Below are 23,473 nucleotides of genomic sequence, written 5' to 3'. Positions count from 1 at the left end.
TTGACACATAACAACCATGTAGTCTGGACATTCTGTCCTGTTATAAGTTTTAATTGATCTTCTCCTCCAGCTTATTCGCATGAAAGACAGCCTTGTCCTCCTAGTTACTGGCTTAAGGTTGCACATACTCCACTTGGAATGGAGAGGTGACATCATCCTGATTGACTGCTGACTGGGCCATATCCATTCCTCCAATGGCCCGACACTCCTCTTGCCCCTCCCCCACCGGTTTCCAGCCTTCTTTTTTTTTTGTGGTGCTGGGAATTGAACCCAGGCCCTTGTACTTGTGAGGCAAGTGCTCCCCCACTGAGCTACATCCCAGCACTCCCCCTCCCCCCATTTATCACACCATTTGAATTACAGCTCTGGGGCATTTCAGTTTCTTAGAAAGTACACGTGGGGCTGTTGTCTAAGAATGTAGCAGCTTTTGTGTCTTCCAGATGGATTCTGATGCAGGGAAGGCAGGGGGTGCTGGTAAGGAAGCAGAGGTGGCAAAGGGAATTCATTCTGGCACTGTACGTTCAAACAAGGCTTTATTCACTTTTCAATGGAGTGATTAAAAAAACCGGAAAATGAAAGCTATGTGCGTAAATATACACAAACAGAGGCGTATTTGCTGATACACTCATTGTATGAGAGAATAAGCCGTTTTAAAATTTTCCATTCAGAAATAATTCCTGTTAACATGATGCTTTTATTCTCAAGGTTTTGCATGGGGCACAGTAGGAATAAAGCATATTTAAAAAAAATATTTTTTTTAGTTGTGGATGGACACAATACCTTCATTATTTTTATGTGGTGCCGGAATCGAACCTGGTGCCCCACGCATGCGCGGGAAGTGCTCCACCCCTGGGCCTCAACCCCGGCCCCAGAGCATATTTCTATTCTGCTTTTCTCCCTCTCTACAGGGCATCCTATTTCTATTATGTATTTCAAAATTATTTCGTTTTTCTTCCCCTGGAATGAACTGGCATTTAAGGTATTAAAATACTAACGTAACCTCAGAATGAAGGTCAATGAAAAGGTGAACCAATGTAGGCTCAAGGCCCGGCTTTCCAGGACCTCCCCGACGTGACCACAGCCAGTATATTCCTCCACCCTCCTGGGGGACACATCTCCTGCAGGGCTGCGCCCCGGGCACTGGGCACACGGTCTAGCTGCCCATCCGCGCCCTAGACCCTCTTTACACCTGCCAAACTAGCTGCCCGCTCTCCAGGCGAGTCAGTGGTGCTGGGGGGGGGGTCGGAGACTTCCTTGGGAGTCTGTGGTCCAGTGTATTTCCATTCTAGTACACACGGCTTGTCTTTGTCACTGTTGATATTTGTGCTGACACGGGAGCAGGGTGGGGCAGACCTGCTGGGTAGCACCAGCTCTGCGGGCCACGGCCACCCGCCCCCAGGAAGAGAGTCAGGTCCACTCAGAGCGCAGCGAGGAAGCAGTAAAAACAGACTCGGTCGCCCCCGAGTAAGTTCTGCGTGATGAAGTGGGAAGCAAGCTCCAGGTGCTGCGGCAACCTGAAGTTCCTCTAGGGAACATGCTTGTGTGACAGGCACACTGAAGCTGAGCTAGTGGTTTCCCCACGTCACACCATTTTGATGAACAACAACTGACAAGTCGTGATTTTTATTCAGTGCTTTTCATACTCAGTGTTTGGCAGACATTCTTAAAAATGAACTAAGGGGGGCCAGGCGTGCTGGTGCTCGTCTAATTCCAGGGGCTGCGGAGGCTGAAGCAGGAGGATCCCGAGTCCAACACCAGCCTCAGCAGCAATGGCAAGGTGCTAAGCAACTCAGAGAGGCCCCATCTCTAAATAAATTACAAAAAAAAAAGAGGCTGGGGATGTGACTCAGTGGTTGAGTGCCCAAGTTCAATCCCCAGTATCCCCCCCCCTTGAACTAAGTGAGCCTGTTATCAAGGAAAAAGACCCAGAGTACCATGAGGACTCTTGGGCTCTCTAGCCGTAGGATTCTGGAAGACAGGTCTGACTCTTGGTTTCACAGCTTTTTTCAACCTATGGAACATGCCTAATTCATCACAAGGCTCCAAAAGTTCCACATCTCAGAGAATTTTGAATTTTTCCAATTAGGGATGCTCAACTGGTAAAGTCTCTGCAAATAACTGAAAATTAGAAAAACAAAACAAAAAACTCCAAAATCTGAAATATTTCTGTCCCAAGCATTTTGGATAAAGGATATTCAACCTGCACTTAGATCTTCTGAGAAGACATCAACAAGTGAATTTCCCCCCCATGGCATAATGAAATGGTAAACCAGCCTTTTCCAAATGACAAAATAAAGCATGGATAAGATTCAGAGTGCAAAACAGACCAATAGATTAGAATTCAGCAGTTTGCAAAAGTCCTTGATGGGTTGCAGGTCCACACAGTGACTGTTTCTAAGAAGCTACCATTGCTGGGTCCTGGTACCCTGCCCTCCCTCACATCCCAGGCCTGCTGAACATGTGCATGGGCACTCACCTGTGTGGATTCTTAGATGGCGGTCCAAGTCTTTCATGCCGTGAACAGTTTTGAAGTGGCACCCTGGAAGGGAAGACAGCACAGTTCTTAAAACACACACAGTCCCAACCATCTACCAGGGTTTGACTCGTGATTGTCAACTTCATGGCGGAGTGAGAGTGTACTCTCTCCATCATTGGTTTTCACCTTCCATCTGGTATTCGATAAGTTACCCACCCAAGATAGCTCTCGACTATAAAATAGGCTTCTGTTAGCCGGCTGTGCCCAGCTGTAGGCTAAGGTAAGTGTTCCGAGACGACAGTTGGTAATCTAGGCGTATTTTCGACTTAGGATAGTTTCAATGAATTCATCCAGAAGTGACCCCTCCCAAGTTAAGGGGCACCTGGGATTTCCGAATAGAAGCTACTACGAATCTGATGTTCTGTTGGGCGTGACAAGGAGCTCTGGATGCTCCACGACTTCTGGAGCCCCCCCCCCCCGCCCCCCCAGGAAGACTATGTGTGGATATGGATTTCCCCAGGTCCTGACCTTGTGGGAGGATGCAGGGACCGGTGAGTGAATTCCCAAGGAGCTGGCACAGGGAAGGGGCTCCGGGCGCCAGGTGTACTATACCTGGATAGCAGCAGTTGAATGTCCTCTCTCCAAGGGTGGCCGTTTGTTCCCTTGACTCTGAGGGAGCCTTTTGGGTGTCTCCGCCTTCAGGAGGCTTTGGCTTTGGAATGTGACTGTCTCGTTCTGAAGCTGAAATTGAGACATGAAGCGTCACCGAATTTCTCAACCACAACCACCAAGGCGAGTCCGAGACGTAGGTTTAGCTGATCACACTTTCCTTTACCTGGTTTTCTCCCCCCCCCCTTTTTTTTTTTTTTTTTTTTACATTAGAGACTGAACCCATGGGTGCTTCACCACTGAGCCACATCTCCAGCCCTTTTTAAAAATTGGAGACAGGGTGACACTAAGTTGCTAAGGCTGGCCTCGAACTTGTAATCCTTCTGCCTCAGCCTCCCAAGTCACTGGGATTACAGGTGCGCACCCCTGTACCTGGCTTCCAAAAACATTTTTAAAAAAATGGAAGCCATGGACATTACAGTTTGTCTTGCAAAAGTCTTCTTCCTGTAACTACCAATTTCCTAGAAACACAGGTGACAGAGGGATTAACATCTGTGGCACAATTCCAACTCAAAGCCACTTAAGCACACCGAGAATGACTTGAAGTCCTAGTTTTTAAAAACAATTTCCAATTTGTCACAGGCTGATACTTTTGTCAAACATAACATGAATTACAAGGAAAATGATAGAAAGGTCCAAAAATTGTTATGATTAGATATGACTGGAAGCTGGAGGCCCTGGCAATGTCAAGTGCAGGCTTTAAATGCTTCCACTTGATTTGATACTATTCCCCCAGCCCTGGGGATTAAACTCAGGGTGCTCTACCTCTGAGCCACATTCCCAGCCCTCTTTTTTTTTTTTTTTTTTCCCCCAGTTTTCAGGAGACACAACATCTTTGTATGTCTTGCTGAGGATCGAACCCGGGCCGCATGCATGCGTGCGGCCAGGCGAGCGCACTACTGCTTGAGCCACATCTCCAGCCCCATTTCCAGCCCTTTTATATTCTGAGAAAGGGCCTGGCTCTGCTGCTGAGCTGGCCTGGCCCTTGGGATCCTCCTGCCTGAGCACCCCCACCCAGTAGCTGGGATGACAGGATTTGTTTCAGTTCAACAGGCCCAGACCTTGCTTTGAGTATCATTTGCTCTCCAGCAAAAACCAGTTACACCAACAAACAATGTGAAGATTGAAGAGGTAAAACCATAGACGGAAGGACTTGGGATGCGGATCTAAAATACTAGAGCCTTATTGGGTCACACATTGGGTCACACACTGTAAGATCCACTTAAGAGTGAGAGTGTGCCGACTCCCCGAGAGCTTGGCAGAGTTGTAGATTTTAGGGGTGTGAAGATGAAATGAATTCAATGCATCCTCATGGTTTGGGGACGATTTGGACATGTTTCCAAGTGGTATAAAATATTCAGGGTAGAATAGTGGTGTGCAGGAGGAATGTGATTGGCCATGTGGAGTTAATTGTTGCTGTTATATATGTTAAACTGTGATTTTTTTTTTTGGTGGTGCTGGGTGGTGGATTGAACCCAGAACCTTGGACATGCTAAGTGAGCACTCTACCACCGAGCCACATCTCCAGCCCCATGAATTGTTAACTGTGAAGCTGAGCAATAGGTGTATCAGTTTGTGCCATTATTCTATTTGCAGTACGACTGAACCGTGTGAAATCGACATTCTTACCTGCAAAATGGTTAGACAAGCCTATGGGTGAGATTGACCCACATGAAGTTAAGAATTTCTATAACAAAGACTAAATAACTTTAATAAGTATTTAAATAAGTTATTTAGGAATAACTTACTTAAGTTCCTAAATAACTCAAAGGTAATTTATCTTCAAATAGACTGAAATCCAAGCGGGAGTGCTGTCAATGTGAGATTTTGAAAAACAAACAGAGATGTGGACTAGTTTATGAATTACAGGTCAAGGTATGAGAACTTTTGGCTGCAGATTATAATAAAAGATGGATTCTATCTTTAATGAGAGCTTTGCCATTAGCAACCCAAAGCACACTGGTGTGGACTTCAGTCCTAGGAAGATAGTTTGTTCAGCTATGTGCTAGCTGTATGACTACTGGCAAGTTACTTAACCCTTCTGAGCCTCGGTTCACTCATCAAGTGACAATTTACATGCCTGAGAGTTGTACAGTTAAAGGAGATGAAAACTGTCAGCTCTCAGGATAACATGTTGAGAAAATGCTCACAGATACCTGGCTTCAGATGCCAAAGTGAGTAGAGCTATGACTGTCACATCCAAGCAGTTGGGTACCTGAAGCCCCATAACAAGGGTCTGAACAAGTGATAGAACCCATCGGCTCTCAAATGAGGACCATTTGGCAATGCCTGGGGACACGATTGATTGTCACAATCTGTGTACATGCATGTTTGATAGGGGGTGAAGGCAGGGATGCAGCTGGACATACAATAATGTGTAGGACACCCCCTACCCAAAAGAAGTGGCCTAAATGTCAACGGTGCCAACTAGACGCATGTTAGTGATCCCAGTGGGATCTGACACCCCCTGTGTCAGAATCACCTCAATCAGAGAGCTCATCCCAGACTCAAAGACTAGGAGGTGGATGTGCAGAGAGTTGGGGTAGATCCCAGGAATGTGAATTTTTAAGATACTCCTTGTGAGATTTAAACCTGTGCTTCCCAAAGGGCGGTGGCCGAAGCATCAGCACCATCTGGGAGCTAGTAAAGAATGCCAAACCTCACACTCTATGTCATGTGTATCTTAAAAAAAAAAAAAAAAAAAGCAGAACCTCAGGCCCCACCTCAGACCCACACCATCAGCCTGGACCCTTGCAGCATCCCTAGGAGACTCATGCATGCGAGGTCTGAGAAGCACTGAGGAACCCTGTGTCAACCAAGACTTTAATGACATTTAGCATTATAATGCAGTTTCCTATGTTCTGTTCTAGCTACTGATGACACATTTTATGCATGGGTGGCTTCCTTGGTTTAGACTTTGGAGACTTCTTAAATAAAGGTATAAAATGCCAGCATGTCTACCATGTACAGAGCAAGTTTTAAGCAAAGGATTAAGGATTCTATGGCTGACCAGCTCTTATCCCAGAGATTTCCAGGACTGTGATGACTGTGGTGAGCATGCAGCTGGGATCCTTTGAAAGGTAGCTGTATGGATGCTTAGGGGATGAAATATCTTTTCCATTTTAGTACATTTCTGCAATCTGCACACATTCGCGTGAGCGCACACCCGCACCCATACCCACACCCACACCCAGCCCATTCGTGGAATAACTCTCATCCAGTGGTTCCCAAACATGAGTGTGCATCAGAATCACCTAGAGAGCTTGTTAAGTCACAGGTGGCTTGGGCCCCATCTCTAGAGCTCCTGCCTCAGTAGGTCTAGGGTAGAACTGGTAATTTTTTTTATTTCTAACAAGTCCCCAGTTGATGCTGATACTGGTAGTCTGGGAATCACACTGAAAAATTCTGCTCCATGAGAATGGAGGGAAGAAGCCCAGAGACCTTCAGGGTTACAGGGATGGAAGATTCTAGTTGACTGAAACCTACGGTGCCCAACCTATGCCCTTCAGGGGAGGGCACAAACAAAATCTTGTACTAATTAACAATTCACATTTTAAAGAAAACCATTAAAATCTCCAGGGTTTCTTATTCCACGGTGGTCAAGTTAGACCGAAAACTGAAACCTAAATGAGGTGTTGTTAAACAGGGGTTTAGGGAACTGTTTGGGAAGCCAGCTCGGCAGTTACGAACTTCAGTTCCACCATTTATTTGTTGTGTGGCCCTGGGTGAGTTACTGAACCTCCCTGTTCCTGGGTTCCACATCTGTAATGGACATTATGGTGCCTGTCTCATAGACATGGATGGATGAAGATTCGTGGCGCCAAAGTCAGCACAGTATAAATGTTCGTTTCATTCACTGAGGTACACTTAAGAGCTCCTGGACTGTCAGGGGGAGGAACATGCACGTTTCTAATGAAAACTTGAAAAAAGGCAAAAGAAAAAAAAAAGATGGGTCTGTAGAGCCCCTGGGACTGCATCCAACACTAACCACACCCAGGAGAGCCTCTGATGGGGAGGCGAGAGGAGCCTCCACCTTGGCGCATCTAGGAGTCCAAAGCAAGTAGAAGCCCACTCTCCTGAGGAAGGCACAGCTGGGGGAGAGACCCCTTGAGCTTGAAAGTGGGGGTGCCAGGCTTGTCAGACACCAGGTTAGCACAGCAAGCACTGTTGCCCTTTGAGAAGTCACTGGTGGCGCTGGCAAAGTCGCTCTGTGGCAGAGTACTTGCCTGACCTGAACCAGGTCCCTAGGTTCCACTCCCAGAAGAGTGGAGAAGTTGCTGGTCTTCTGCATCTGGTTGTTTTGCTGACCATCATTCCATCTTCACTGGTGGTGATGGGAGGTCTAACAATTTAGCCTTTCCCACTACATTCCCCTCCAAAAGCTCCTTAGTTTGCAAGTGGCCTTGCAACTCAAGAATAGCTTCACCCTAATGAAAAGGCCCCGCCCCTTGCTCAGGGTCAGAGACCCAAGCTGTGCACATAGAGCGAATTAGTTCCAAGATCCCTTTCCTCCAGCCCTGGCTGGGCCCAGGCACACTAACAAGCCCTGCTCCTGCTGCAGGGCGCCTAGAGTTGACCAGAACACACCACACATTTCCTACTCCCCGAGAACCAGGACTGTTCACAGAAATAAAAAGTAGCTCAGAGCACTGACTTTGAGCTCCAGGCCCAGTTTTCAGCAATTCTCTTCCATAATCACTTCCCTCAAAGAGTCAATATCCCCAGAACCTCCCAACTCTCCCTTTATGCAGAGGATCAGCAGGAACCCTGCCTCCCACTCCAGGGGGACCCTACAGTTCCAGCCTACCTAGGTCTCAGGCACATGGGTCCTCATGTACTTTGCTTAAGCTAAGCTTTATTTTTTGATTTAATTTTTCCCCAAATGCAAACTATTACTTTAGAAGACTTTCATTAAAGTACCTCCCTCCACCACTTTCTCCAGAAGGTGTAGTCAAAGCCCATCTGACCCATGGTCATGGAGGGTGGTGCTGAAGATAACGGGGCGCCAGCACTGCTGGAGGTGTGAGCTCTCTCAAAGAGAGAGGACCAGATACCCAGCCCCCACCGCTTTCTGGGCAGGGAAAATACAGGGGAGAAGACGAGAAAGTCCAGGGCAAACTCCTCTCCCCACCCCCTTACTTAGGAAAAAGGGGAAGGCAGAGAGAAAAGTAGGAACCCACATTGTCTTGGCTTGAGCGTTAGACACTCAGGAGAAGCTCCTTAGAAGTGCAGATCACCACCCTCCCGCAGAGATTCCGATGGGGGCGGGGTGTGCCAAGGGTGACAAGGAATTCCGCGACTTAGAAAAGCTCCCCTCCCGCAGGCTTTTCTCAGGAAGAGGATCCTGTGATCTCCGGGGTTGGGGGTAGGGAGACATGCTACCCCGCGGGGTTAGGGTAGCCAGTCCACGTCGCAGCCGTCTTTGCCAGGAGTCCACGTGGCAGCTGGGATGACCCTATCACTGTCCTGAATCCCGCCCCCAGTGATTCCCGCCTCAGTCACAACCCGTGCTGCGCTGACACCAGGTCTCGGACCTCCACTGACCCCCAGGTTCCAGCCTCTGCGCCGGCGTTTCCCTGGCCCAGACCGCCCCGCCCCGCCCCGCCCCGCGGTCTCCACCGCTCGCTCCCAGCCTTCGGTTCCCGCGAAGGTGCCCCCTCCGTGAGACCTTCCTTGGACAACGCATTTGAAATGCCCCCCATTGCCGCCACCACACTTCACAAGTCCCCTTCTTGGCGTTGGCATGATTTTTCCAGCACTGATCTCTTAACGCGTCCTACGTTTGACTGGTTAATCTCACGCGCCACTCTCTCGTCCCCACTGGACCACAAGCTAAGGAACACCGAATTTTGTCCTCCTTGTTCATTGCTTTGTTCTTCTGCAGTCTCGAGCCCCAGGTCTGGCACCCGATAGGAATACCACCCCATCCCTGGGACCAACGCAGGTCCCTGAATGTCCACCTTCCGAGCGCGCTGCCCAGGGAGCCCGCACACCCCAAAGACAGCCTCCGAGGTGTCCTTCCAGCGTGTCTGGGAGGCGAACCAGGCGTTTGTCAGCGCGTGCGGGAGTAGCCGGGGGAATCCGCAGAGGGAGGGGCACAGTCACCTTCCGAGGGTGTCGTTTACCAGGGGGGACATGTCATTCACAAAGGCCGGGGCGGGCGCGCCCAGGTCCGAGGTCCAGGACACCACTTGGAAGCTTACTTCTCCATTCTACGCCCCCTGCCCAGACTCGTCCCCACTCGGTTCTAAGGACGGCAGAGCAACTGTCCCCAACTCCCAAGCAGGGCGTCCCTACTCACTCAGCTCCTCCGTCACCTGCGGGCCCACCTCGGCGAACTCCTCGGAGTTGAGATGCTGGGGCTTGGCCTGCTTGCGACGCGACATGGCGCGAGGGCGAGGCACCCGGCGGGTGGGTGCGAGTGGCCTACTTCACCCAGCGAATTCCCCGAGTTCGGAAATTGCCCCCTGCTCAGCCGGAAGGCGCACGTCCCGGCGACTCAGCTCCTCAGCCGAGCGCGAGGATTTATTCCGAGCCCTGACGGCTGATTGGCCTGGAGCCGAGACCTCAGGGGTCCTGCGCACGAGTGGTCCACGCCGGGGCAGCCCGCACCACCCGAGAGCTCGTTAGAAATGCAGACTCTCGGGCTCCACCCCAGACCCGCTGAAGCAGAATCTGCATTTTAACAAGATCCCCAGGTGATTCGCATGCACATTAAAGTTGGAGAAACCATGTCTGCATTTTAACGAGATCCCAGGTGATTCCTTTGCCCATTAAAATTTCAGAAGCGCAGCTCTCCTCCAACTTTAATGTGCGCACGAGTCACTGGGGATCTCGTTAAAATGCAGATTCTGACTGTGTGGGTCTAGGGTGGGGCCCGAGCTTCTGTATTTCTAACGAGCTCCCAGGTGATGCCGCTGCCGCTCACGCCGCGCTTTTACACTCGCTCTTAATTGGTCTGGGCTGGGACCTGGGCGTTGGTCTATTTTTTAAAAAGCTCCCAGGGTTATTCCGATGCGCCGCCAAGGTGGAGGAGAACGACCTCCACTCGTGCTTCTCAACCTTGGCTGCGGAGTCGAATATAACATTTAGAGGGGACCAGAGTGTCTCCAAATGCGGGGTGAACTGTTCCTGGAGAAGTCGGTTAAAATGCAGATTCCGCCAAGTTCTGGGTTTGGCGGCTGAGGGCAGGAATCTGTGTTGTTATCCCTCCCGCCCCGCACGCTGCTCCCAGCTCCCGGGCCAAGCTCCTGTCCTAGGACCGTGGCGCCCCGGGTCGAGGACCACACAGGAGGAGCCTCTGAGGCCGAGGGCGCCGGCCCCGCCTCGCAGGTGACTCAGGCGCGGTCCTCGGGGGTTTAGGCTAATTGGCGTTCATGCTCAGACTAGCTGGGTCCTTGATGAGACCCGAGGGGAACCCTCCTTGCACCACATGAACCACATCCAACAAGGAGCGAGGAAGCCACCTACATCCCACAGGTGTTTACTTTCTTCAAATTGGGGAGTTACTTAAGGCAGGGCTGCGCCCCAAGCTTGCCTGAACCTGAGAATCACGTGGGGGGGGGCCCTGTTGTTAAAGACCCAGCCAGGTTCAGCTCCGAATTCGTGGGTTAGGGCCCCCTGATCTGTATTTTACAATCAGTGCAGGTGAGTTTTATGGTGTGGAGAGTCCAAGAAAGATGGCCTGCCGGGTCCTGTGGGCGTCAACAGCGTTTGTGATAGGCCCTCCGTTACAGAGGGTATGTTGACAACCCCCCCGTGGCAGGGCCTGTAAGAAGTGCATTTTTACATTTCTCAAAAGCTGAGTTGTTTTCCTCAAAGTTCCCCTGGATTTTTCAAGTTGTGAATCAACTTAGGAATGTTTGTGTAAAGCTGGGTGAAGTCATTCAAGGTTAAATCCCCAAGACTTACAAAAGCAACTTTTAGTCTCTTTGGGCTGTGTGCGTAGCTACCCATATCTGTACGCATTTGGAGACATACTTGTACTGCTGTTCATGGTGGCTCCTGAAAATGCCTGGGGAGTCGGGATAAACTAGGAACAGTGACTGCCTCTGGGGAAGGGTGGGGGGCACCCAGGGCAGAGGAGCGGCGGACATAGGGACCCTCCTTTATACTGCCAGGTGTGTGTACACACCAGTGCATTTACTCCAGGTGGGCATTACTTCGCCTCCTGTGCACACAATCGATTCCTGGTCCATGACACATAATCATTACTGTGCTATTGCTGATTTGCTTCTGTGGGGTTGCTTGGGTGCCTTTTGGCTTATTGTGATACAATAAGTAAGAGAGAAATTCTTCCCACCTAAAATCTAGTAACTTTAACCTCAAGCTACATCTCTATGTTCCCTCCACTCCTTTCCCCATTTGATAACCATCAAAAGGAACATTACCAACTTCACTCCTTTGCCTTTTTCTCTTAAGCAAGTTTTATTACACCAACATGTATTTCTAAAAACATACACCATTTGGGGACTGGGGCTGGGGCTCAGTGGTAGAGTGCTTGCCTAGCACCCTTGAGTTACTGGGTTTGATCCTCAGCACCACATGCAAAAATAAAACAAAGTTATAAAGAATGTTTACTGGGGTTTCCTGGCTCTGGGAGTATTTAAAAAAATAAAAATGTGGGCTGGGGGTATAGCTCAGTTGGTAGAGTGCTTGCCTTGTATGAACAAAGCCATGAGTTCAATCCCCAGCACCACAAAAAAAAAAAAAAATGTGTACAATTTTAATTTTAAAGGACTTCATAAAAGGGTACATAATATTCCAGGAATTACTTTTTCCCACACCTTATATTATTTCTAAGAGCATCCAAATTGCTGTTATTGCTCACCCATTTTGACTTATATGTAATATTTCATTGTGTGAAAAAAAAAAAACATGGTTGATTGACTGTCCTGTTGCTGGACACTTGGGTCCATGCCAGGTCTTGGCCACTGTGCACAGTGCTGCTATGACCCATGAGCTTTGTGAAACTGCCAAGCTTTCTCTTGAGTGAATGTGTACTTTGGAGTAGTATAAGAGATAACACCAAGCTGATTGCACCAACTATGTGTCCCCAGCAAGGGCTAAGAGAGAACATGCAGCCACACTCTTCCCCATAAAGGAAATTCATTGTAAAGTCTTCATTTTTGCCAACTATATTGATAAAAAAAAAATGGTATCTTACTACCCCCTCAGTTTATATTTTCCCTGAATGTATTCTTTTTTTTTTTTTTTTTGGTACTGAGAGTTGAACCCAAGGGTGCTTAACCACTGAGCTACATCCCCAGCCTCTTTTTACATTTTATTTAGAGATAGGGCTTGCTGAGTTACAAAGTGCCTCGTGAAGTTGCTGAGGCTCGATGTGAACTCACGATCCTCCTGCCTCAGCCTCCCAAGATGCTGGGATTACAGGCATGCTCCACCATGCCCAGCTGAATGTATTATTTCATCAAAACACTAGTGAAAAGTATGAATATTTCCCACCAGTACAATGGCAAGAACTGATTGGTTTTATTTTTGTAAGGATTGTTTTGCTATTTTGCAAAACATCCCTTCAAAGTCCCGGTCTTAAGTTTATTAACATGTTCAGTTTTAACCTCTTGATTTTAAGTATCATAATTGGAAAATTATAAAAAAAAATAGGTGAGTTACAGGAAATACAGATCTAAGTGAAAGCCAAATATATTATGCTTAAGTAGTCATGACTCTCCCCTTTTCAATCATATTTGGCAATTATGCCAGTTTGGAATCTGGCTGATAAATTTTCATCTGTCCTGAGAAGGCAAATTGAACTGAAGAGGGTGTGTCAGTCACTATATTTTTATCAAGTGGCCTTCAAACCCACGTAAACTTTCTTTTATTTTTGAGAAGACAGTTGAACAGACAAGTTTAAGCATGCAGAGAGCAGCTTTTACAGGTGACAACTTTCCTTGTTTCAGCAACAATGTCACATAGCAAGGGAGTCGTCCCTCCTGCCCTTCAAAATTCTTTCTCCACAGGACGATTCTGTGGAAAGCAAGTTCCTTCCTCATTCTTGATAGGCTGCCTTTATCCTGATTTTATAAATGACTGCCGGGTAGCCTGCTTTCTTCACAGAGAAAGTTAATAAATTCTCCACTTTTATCACTTTGTAAAAGAATAATGGAGAAAACCTGTAACTTTCATAACTCTTAGATATTTTGCCAAGAGATAAATAATGCACCTCTGAATTACACAAGAGTTTCCTGGTCACTCAGCATCTCTTTCCAAAGCATCGGGAAGATCCCAGAGGCAGGCTGGGCTTGGTGGCACATGCCAGTAACCCCAGCAGCTCAGGGAGGCTGAGGCAGGAGGATTCTGAGTTCAAAGCCAGCCTCAACAACGGTGAGGTGCTAAGCAACTCAGTGAGACCCTGTCCCTAAAAAAAAATACAAAATAGGGCTGAGGATGTGTCTCGGCACAATGTAGGAACTAAGTACAGACAGGAACCTGCCTGACTTTGAACCTGGCTCTTTGGGGGGTGGGGGTATGTATGCTCAGTGGAAGAGCAAGCTCAAGGTCTTGTCTTGGGTTTGATCCCCAGCACACAAAAAAGAATCCTGTTACTTCCCTGATGTGTGATCCTCTAAAAAAGCTGCTCTGTGTCCCATTTTTTTCACTGGTGAAATGGCAATGTCACTACACTAGGGGATTATGATGAATGGGTTTATGCACACAGGGTGCACAGAATACTGTCTGTTAGACGCTACTCTGTTAATAATTCTTTATAATCATAGGGTAAGGGTTATAGTTATCCATAATAACACCTAACACTCATCTATAATTGGTTGTTCCCCTTAACTAGGCACAGATATTCCATTTTACATGGAAATAAATTTGAAGCAAACAAGCATGTGGTGACAGCCCTCAACTCTTCTGAGTCACAGAGTTCTCCTGCTTTCCTACCAGCTAAAGTCCACACATTAAGTGAGTGAAGCTTTCTTCTTTCTTAAAGAGACAGACATAGATAAAAGCACATGATACCGGGCCTCCCAGGTGTGAGCGCCCCCGGCCTGGGTCCTGTCTCCTGAGCCACCTCTCTCGTCTTCTATTGTTACTACTGCTGCTCTCCATTGACTACAGCGTGACCAAGCCAATGTTTATCCAGGTACAAATGACTTTCCGAAGGGCTGTAAAGATAGACAGGAGCAGGTCTTATGGCTTCATCATACTCCATCAGGAATTCATCTATTTGTCCATCTGACAAGGCATTTTGAGCCCACACTGTTGCCTAGCATTGTCCTAGGTGCTGGGGACAAGGTGGCATCCCAGACAGGGCCTAGCAGGGCAGTCAGGAGTAACACACCAATGAATGCACAAGGTCACTTCAGATAGTGGTCAGTGCTGGGATCAGAACAGTAGGGAGGGATGTGATTGAGAGCGAGAGGGTGGTAGAGAGGCAGTGGCTTTTGAGCTACAACCTGAATGTGACAGCCAGCCACGGGAAGAACCAGGGAGACAGCAGTCCTGGGCCAGGGGATGGTAACAGCAGAGATGCTACAGGAAAACCACACTATCGTCTTTGAAGCAAAGCAAGAAGATTCAGAGAGTTCCCAGAGAACGGAAATATGGCACATTAAAAAACAAAAAATTAAAGCTGGGAATGGTGGCGCAGGCCTGAAATCCCAGGGGATCCAGAGGCTGGGGTAGGAGGATCATGAGTTCAAAGCCAGCCTCAGCAAAAGCAAGGTGCTAAGCAACTCAGTGAGACCCTGTCTCTAAATAAAATATAAAAAGGGCTGGGATGTGGCTCAGTGGTTAAGTGCCCCTGAGTTCAATCCCTGGTACCCACAACAAACAAATGACAACAAACTCAAGCTCACTTAAGATTAGTGACTGTCAAGTTAAATTGAAATACTGTGTCCACCTGTCTGAAAGATTAAACACACATGCTGAGCATTTCCCAGCTATTCCCCATGTACACGGCATTTTCACAACTACAAACTTTTCAAACTACATACTTTTCAAACTTCCCATGCATAAGAATCATCTGGAGTTCCTGCTAAAATGCCGATTCTGGTTCCAGAGTATCTCAAAGTTAAAAGTGTATGAAGATCACCTGGGGACCTCATTAAAAGGCAGAGCCTGATCTTAATGCTTTTCAAACTTTAATGTGCAGAAGCCGTGGAACTTGTTAAATGCAGATTCAGGGCAATAATCATATGAGTTGTTCAGCCTCACTAATTATAAGAGAATAAAAATTAAGGCAATCATGAATTCCCTTTTTCTTCTCACCTATCATATCAATAAAAATCATGAGTGCTGATAACATCTATGCCAGGGGGACTGGTCTTCTAATGTACTGCAAGTGGGAACATCAATGTTTACAGCCACTTTGGAGGGCAGTTTGGCAATAGATTTTTAAATGCACCCTGCCGGTGATCTATAAATTCTGCTTTCTCTCTCTTCTCTTGCAAGGAAACATTTGCACATGCACACAAGGGGGAATGGCCAAGGATGCCTGTTGCAACACCACTGCAACAGAACTGAGAAATAACCTACATGTCCAACAATAGGGGAATGGCCAGATCAGACTGGGGTTTAGCTCTGCCATGAAATGTCAGGCAATGGACAAAAATAACCAGCCACATTTATGAACATATGCTGGCTAAAGCTCCAAGGTATAATGCATTAAGGAAAAAGGCAAGATCTACATAGATACCTAGAATTAAACACATATTCAAATACATTTATGCTAGCAACTGGCAGTGTGGCTCAAGGGGAAAGGGCATGCTTGACAGGCACAAAGTTCTGGGTTCAGGGGCTGGGGTTGTGGCTCAGAGGTAGAGTGCTCACCTAGTGTGGGTTCGATCTTCAGCACCACATAAAAATAAAATAAAGAATTTATGTTCACCTATAACTAAAAAAAAAAAAAAAAAAAGTCCTGGGTTCAATCCCCAGCACCAAAATAAAGTTTAAAAAGCCCATAATGTTTTCCATGGTGAAATATATGTAAGTCCAGAGGAAAAATATAGGAAGAATGTATATTGGCTACATCTATCTTTAGTGATATTTTTTTAAGAGAATGTATTTATATACTACTTACAATGAAAAGAAATAATTAAAATCAATAATGAAATCATGGTAACTTTATACAATGGAATGCATTCTATGTAACTAACTAAAAGAATAAAGTATTTGTCTGTGCACTGCTATGGAAAATCCTTCAAGATACATGAAGTAAAACATCCAAAGGCCAGGAAGTATATAAATTACACTGTTTCGTGTAGACAAACACATATATGATAGCATTTCTCTCTCTCTCTCTCTCTATATATATATATATCTTTCTCTCCTTCACAGACTGGATGCGTAGACATGCGCTTGTGAATGCTCAGGAGACCAGGGATCTGGTAACAGGAACTATCCCTGGGGAGGAGGACAGAGGTGTCTGCAGTGAGGCTGAAGTGACTGGCAGCGGGCGCCTTACCTTTCAGCAAGCTTTTAAATTTTAAGTCACAAAATTCAGCCTACAAACAAGAATGTGCAAAATGTAATTGTGTAACTTAAGGGATAAAATGAACACCCCTGTGGCCAGCACCGGCTAAAGCTATGGAACCTTCTTTAGGCCAAAGAAACTCTGCACATGTGGAGGCTTCTCCTGCCTTCTGCCCCCCTCTTCCTCTTGTGTGATTTTGCATGATCATTATTTGAAAAACGCTGTCACCTAATAGTGTGCTGCCTAGTTTTGCCTCTCTCTCTCTCTCTCTCTCTCTCTCTCTCTCTCTTTTTTTTACTTTTGCATCTTTAAGTCTTTGAGATTCAGCATGTGGCCGCCGCCCCGCCCCGGAGCCTGTTTATTCTCACTCTCAGGCAATCAGAGGCTGGGCTGCACCACAGGTACACCTTCCCTGCCAAGGGCGCTCTTTAGTTTGGTAATTAGGAGCCCTGTAGCCAGGAACAGTCTTACCCAGGTCTCCTGATTCATGTGTTTCTCTCTACCCAGAATCTGCATTTAACAAATCCCCCAGCTGAGTTTTCTGCACATTAAAGTTTGAGAAGCATTAGAATCAGGCTCTGTTTTTTAACGAGGTCCCCAGGTGCTCTGTGTACAAGTTTAACTTGGAGACACTCTGGAAACAGAATCTGCATTTTAACAAGAACTCCAGGTGATTCTTATGCACAGGAAGGTGTAGGTGCAGAATGGCTGCATTAGGGCCTGTGTTCACAGTCGGCTTTCCTGAGAATTTAAAAACCAATATATACTGATGGGAATGTGAATTGATAAAGCCACTTTAGAAACTGGTTTACAAGTCACTAAGGCACAGTTTTGGAAAGGGAAAGAACTGGGGACATACTATACATTGGCCACTTTCTTTTTAAAGAGAAAACAGCCTCTCATTCAGCTGCTGGCTGCTACAGGCTTGGCCTTCCTGAGCTGCAGAAGTGTGTTCTCCAAGAACAGGGTTCTCAGCTCCTAGCCCCCGCAGCGTGTGGAAGGCCTGGGGTGGGCAGTTCCTTCACCTGCCCCCGACCAAAAATGTTTCCCACCCTTTGTGACAACAGTGACATCGCACAAAGCAACTGTCATCTTGGGGTTGTTAGTGCCACACATCCTCCCTGTCTACCAGGACCCTCCCTGGGCTGGCCTTTGTTTCACAAACACTCACTGGTCCCCACTGGGGGCGGAGGACACGCTCATCTCCAGGAGCGCAACAGGAGGGCTTCAGGGAAGTCACAGGACGATGATTGAGGTGCTGAGGGTCCCGAAGAGGAGGCGGGTAGAGAAGGGGGTGAAGGGGGAGCCTGTACAAAGCCCAGGAGGTGAAGAGGGGACACTGCTGAGACGCCCCAGTGGGCAAGCCGGGGTGCAGGAGGTGGGGGGAGGCGAATGCCCGAGGCTCTGGGTGGCAGAGGGAGAGAATCACATAATTGCCGGCTCCTTTCTTACCTCTATGGTCTGATGCCTGTGTGCCCCCCAAATTCATGCTCCCCCCCCCCCCCCGCCCCATGGTGATGGTGTTAAGAGTTGGGGCTGCGGGAGGTGATTAGGGCCTGGGGGTGGAGCCTTCCTGAAGGGGGAGAGCCCTCCCGAGAGAGGCCACTCCGTCCACACTGCCTCCCCCCAGGGGACGGCCGTGAAGCTAGGAGGTGCCATTGGGAGGAGGCAGCCTTTCCCAGACACGCTCTGGGGCCTTGAACTTGGACTAGTCGAGCAGGGATTTCTGTGGTTGATAAGCTACGCAGTCACAGTCCATGGCACTTGGTCACGGCAATTGAGACACCTGCTCCCTTCCTGAAGAGTCCGGGGCAGAGCTCAGGCCGGCTTTGGGCAGGTATTATCCTGTCTTATCCCGAGGCAACGAAGGAGGATAACTGGGGGAAGTGGTCAGGTCTGTGCGGATGGAAAGGGTGGACACTGCCCTGGTGGGGTCCCACTGGGCAGAGTCTAGTCACATGGTCACACAAACTACCCGGGAGTCTGGGAATGGGGATGTGATAAGGTGGCCGTGTGCTTTGCTCACACTCAGGGGGATTCTGGCCATCTACCCTCTTCTTACCCTCGCACACACCCAGGGTAATACGTGATTATTCTTCACGGAGCTCCAGGATGGCAGAAGCCCTCAAGCAGCCCCGTGTGTCTGCAGGTCATTCGAAGTGGGCCACGGCAGAGCCACAGGGGGAATGCTCTACAGCTGAGCTGGAGGGCACTCTTTTGTGTAAATATGTTAGGGTCTTCTGAATATATTAAATAATAAAAAAGCAAGGAATCGAGTTTTGCACAGGGCATGCTACTCCTTTTCGCAGAGGGAAGGGAAGGATGTACTCATATCTGCTGATGTGACCGGCAGGACACTGGAAGGCTGTGCCGTGCAGCACTTGCTGTTGGTGTCCTGCTCGTGTCCCCTCACCCTGTTGCCTAGTGCATGCTAGAACGACTTCAAAACCCTCGGAAAGCGGAAGCCACAAGATAATGCAAAGAGGAAGGAGGTGGAGAGCGGTGAGCAAAGCAGAACAGCAAACCCCAGACAGATAGACAAATATGGGACGTCCATCTCAATCACGGCAGAGGGAACACCCAAGAAATCCGGAACTAAAACATCTAGCTCTGGCATCTGGCCTGCTGGCCTGTGGGCAAGCTTTGGTTGCTCCGCACGGCAGATACCTTCAGGTATTTTTCTAGTTATCAGGGCCTTGCACGCATGTGAGCCTGGTCTAAGCGTCCCTGGAAGAATGAGCTGGTTTTACATGAGTTGATGTGAAATGACTGTGGAATCTGAGTCACGGACTGAGTCCACCCTCTAGGTGTACCTCGTATACAGAAGTGCCCGGCGCACAGTAGGAACTTTATAAACGTTTAGGGCATGAATCCTGAATAAAAGATATATTATTAAATCAACAGAGAAAGAAAGACAAGCTACAGAACAATATTCAGAGGAAGAGACCATGAAAAAGAATCAAGAAAAAGTAAAACAACAAAAATATATACACGTAGGCAGGAGTGAACATAAGAATTTCTGAAAAGAAGCTGGGCCTGGTGGTGCACGCTTGTAATCCCATCGACTCAGGAGGCTGAGGCAGGAGGATTGCAAGCTTGAGGCCAGTCTTAGCAACTTAAACCCTGTCTCAAAATAAATGAATAAACAAATAAACTAAAAGGGCTTCTTGGCACTTGTTATTATACTCATGAATTGAGGGAGAAGCTGAGATTCAGAGGTTAGATCATTCATCTGGGTCCGATGTCTGGGAAGACGTGGAGCTGGGATTTGAATCCAATTCTTTCTGACCCAACAGCCCTTGTACTTAACCAATGCACTCCTTGCCAATTGCCCCAGTTCTCCATGGACCTGTTTCAGCCTCCAGTCCTGGCTGAAAAGACCTGCCTATGGGTAATGTGGGCGTGCCTATGCCCTTTACCTGGATTAGGTGGGAAGATGTACTACCAAGATGACTGCAGGGACCCAGCCTGGTGGCGTAGGCCTACGGTTCCAATGACTTGGTAAGGCTGAGAAAGGAGGGTCACGGGTCTGAGCCCAGCCTGGGCAACTTAGTGAGACCCCAAGCAACATAAGGAGACCCTGTCTCAAATTAAAAATAAATAAATAAAAAGGGGCTGGGGATGTGGCTCAGTGGTTAGGCACCCCTGGGTTTAATTCCTGATACCAAAAGGGGAAAAAAAAAAAAAAGATGACGGCAGCTTGTTAAATTGCAAGACATTTTAAAAAAAACAGAAAACTTTAGGTTCTCACAGAGAATTCAAAACACCGATCTTTCAAATTAATCTGAAGCTGGGCTCCCCTGGAGGTGCAGGGTAGCTTAGATTTAGCCCCAAATTAGATGATTCCTCTTTAGGCAGCTACAATGTCTCCCAATGCCAGGGCCTTTCTAGTCCCTGGCCCCCCTTACAGGCCCTTCTGCTGGTAGGGCTGGGTCTCAACAGGGGAAAACCTGCCTCTCCTGAAAGTTTAGGGAGGCTGGCAGGTGCTGGCAGGTTGGGTGGGGAGCCCTGCTATGGCAGAGAAAAGAGAATTGTTCAGGGAAAGAAAAAAAAAAAGAGGAGGGGGTGGGGGAGGAAAAGAAGCAAGTCAGGAAGCCAAGATGGAAATAATTTTCACAAGGACTTTTTTGCCTTTTTCACCATCCTTGTGCTGAAAGTGATTTGAAAGAGGCGGCACAGGGAGAATGTGGTTCCACTCATCCCAGGGCTGAGCACTGGGCACAGTCAGTAGGAGATCCCTAGTGGAGGACATTCACCAACAGTCTACTGTATGAGTCTCTGGTTACTGTGTCACCAGGAAACCTCAAAATATCAGCGGCTTTCCGCACAAATGTTTATTTTCTGTGCCTCTCCTGGGCTTGGCTCTAGGCTGGGGCTGGGGTGGAACTCTACCCAGGTGGGGCTCATTTCTCCTGGGGCCACAGGCTGCACAGGGCATGGTCTTCCTGGGCAGAGCACAAGGGCAAGGTGTGGGAAATTCACGGCCACTTCAGCCCTCTTCCCAGCAGCCCACTAGCTCTCCACTGGCCAAAGCAAGTCCCACCGTTCGCCCAAACCAGTGGGGCAGGGAGGCCCGCCCCATACCATGATGCCAGTGGACAAGGTCTTCCTGAGGGAGAGAGTAAGGGTCCCAAACAGTAATCCAATCTACCCCAGCTACCAACAGTAAAAAACGGCAATAACGTCAGAAGGATTAAGACGGAGCCATACATTTATAGTAATCATAAATTTATATCTAAAGTCCTGAGTGGAGCATTCAGACTTTCATCTGCCTGAGGGCATATGATTTGTTATTTTTTTCCTGGAAAACTGACCAGAGGAGGGCAGTTCTGAGCTTTGCCTTGGGTGTGTTGCTGCAGGCCACCACAGGGGAGCAGCATTCAGCACTGTTTGACATCTGATCTTGACCTTCCTCAGTAACAAGGGCTGATCACACCCGTCCTCACAGGATCCTTATCCAAAGTGCCACTTAGAAGCGTCCCACTTCAGGTCGGGGCCTGCCTCAGCAATTTAGTGAGATCCTAATAACTTAGTGAGACCCTGTCTCAAAATAAGAAATAAAAAGGGCTGAGGATGTAGCTCAGTGGTTAAATGCTCAGGGTTCAATCCCCAATACAAAAAAAAAAAAAAATAAGAAGTGTCCCAGTTTGGGTGATGGGGAGTCTTATATATATGGTATAAATATACCTATATTTTTCTTCTTACTCTGAAATGAATGGAACTTACACGGTATAAGGAGTGCCCATCTTTACTTTGGGGTGGTAGGACTGGGAATTGAACTCGGGGGCCCTCGACCACTGAGCCACCTCCCCAGCCCTATTTTGTATTTTATTTAGAGACAGGGTCTCACTGAGTGGCTTAGGGCCTTGTTCTTGCTGAGGCTGGCTTTGAATTTGTGTTTTTTGGGTTTCTGAGCCCCTGGCAAGTACTCATGAACTCTGTCTAGTGTTTCTCCTCTGCTTCTCTCACTAGAAGGTAGACATCACCAGGGCAAGATCTTCATCAGTTTTCACAGCAGCATCGGGGACATAGTAAGTGCTCAGGGAACGTTTATTGAAGGAACAAATGAGTTCAGGAAGCATTTACCGAGCTTCCCAGGATTAGAGTGGACAGGTCAGTCTCAGCTCCCAAGACTCAGGCCTTTGGGAGAGAAAATAGACAGTAAGCCGTGGTGGGCTTGTGCCTCTCAATCAACAAGCCTGTGGTCCTCTTGGGCCCTGTGAAAAGTCCCATAGGTGTGGCCCAGAATGAACCCACCTGTGAATTGAAGAAACCTGAGTAGCTACTCGCCCATAGACTTCTTTTTCCTAATAACTAAAAGTTACCTCCTTCAAAATTCAGTGAAGTAACCCTCAAGACAAGAGAATACTGGAAAAAGAAGGTCCAGAATAAATGACTTTCATTACTGCTCAAGAAATACCAATTCAGCATTAAACCCTGAACTGCTTTCTAAATAATTTATTTTAAAAATTATAGCTAACAACATTGAAAAAAAATAAAAGAAAAAGATAGTTGGATCATAGAATATTGCAAAGGACTGTTTTGCTTATAATTTTTATGTTCACAAAATCTTGGCTATCCATCCTGTCGAGATGTGACAGTAATACAAATACGTGTACCCTGTGGGGAACGCACAGGTGACTGATTTGAGCGTAGACAGGGCTTTCCTCTGGTCACCTTCGATGTTTTGAGAGTTGGTTGTGAGAGGCATAAAATACTGTATGTTCCGAGCATACAGCAAGTGTTCATTAATGTTCGTGCATTCAGAGGTGAGAACAGTCCCTTGCCCCCGACTGCCTGCCTTTCCCCCTCAGCTGAGAGGGAAGCATGTCACTCACTGCTGACATCCTGCTCTTTTCAGAGTGACCACTAGGCTGGCCTTAATTACACCACGCTTTACTCAATTCTGGGTGAATGCACTGTGCCCTTTACTAGATTTCTCATGCATGATTCTAGCTCCAGAACAAGACCTTAGTCACTAGATGACTCAAGACAAGTGAACTCCTAAATCCCAAGTAAAATAAATGGCTGTGTGGCCCAGGGCCAGCTGCCCAACCTTTCTGTTGTATTCTCTAAAGTGCAGATGCAAATGGCAGCTTTGTTCAATATGGCTCTTTAAGAGCAGTGGCCTCTGATTGAATGTGACATACACAGGAAAGGCTCAGTAGGTAGAAGGTACTATGATATAAATTCACAGACTTGAATAGATCAACATTTTAAAAAAAACAGGCAAACAAAAGAAACAGCCCATATTTCCCTTACACTGGTAAAATGTTGATCAGATGATGGAATATTATTTGGCTGTAAACAGAATGAAGTGCCGATACAGCCATAACGAGGACAAACCTTGAAAACACTGTGGTGAGTGAAGCAAGCCTCACAAAGGCCCG

General features: G+C 47.6%; 1 protein-coding gene across 2 annotated transcripts in view; it reads right to left on the bottom strand.

Moving 5' to 3' along the window:
* The window catches only part of Zfp64 (ZFP64 zinc finger protein), a 71,658-nt gene that overhangs the window by 5,437 nt on the left and 42,748 nt on the right, over nt 1–23,473 (bottom strand). For both annotated transcript variants that reach the window (XM_078051901.1, XM_021726329.3), the window contains 2 exons: nt 3,089–3,217; nt 2,477–2,539 (listed from right to left, as the gene is read on the bottom strand). In XM_078051901.1, the coding sequence (XP_077908027.1) occupies nt 2,477–2,539; nt 3,089–3,217 (192 nt within the window). The remainder of the gene's footprint in view (nt 1–2,476; nt 2,540–3,088; nt 3,218–23,473) is intronic.

Source organism: Ictidomys tridecemlineatus, chromosome 5 (assembly GCF_052094955.1).
Source record: "Ictidomys tridecemlineatus isolate mIctTri1 chromosome 5, mIctTri1.hap1, whole genome shotgun sequence".
Taxonomy (NCBI): domain Eukaryota; kingdom Metazoa; phylum Chordata; class Mammalia; order Rodentia; family Sciuridae; genus Ictidomys; species Ictidomys tridecemlineatus.
The sequence above is the reverse complement of the archived record's forward strand: the minus strand, read 5'-3'. Positions and strand labels throughout refer to the sequence as shown.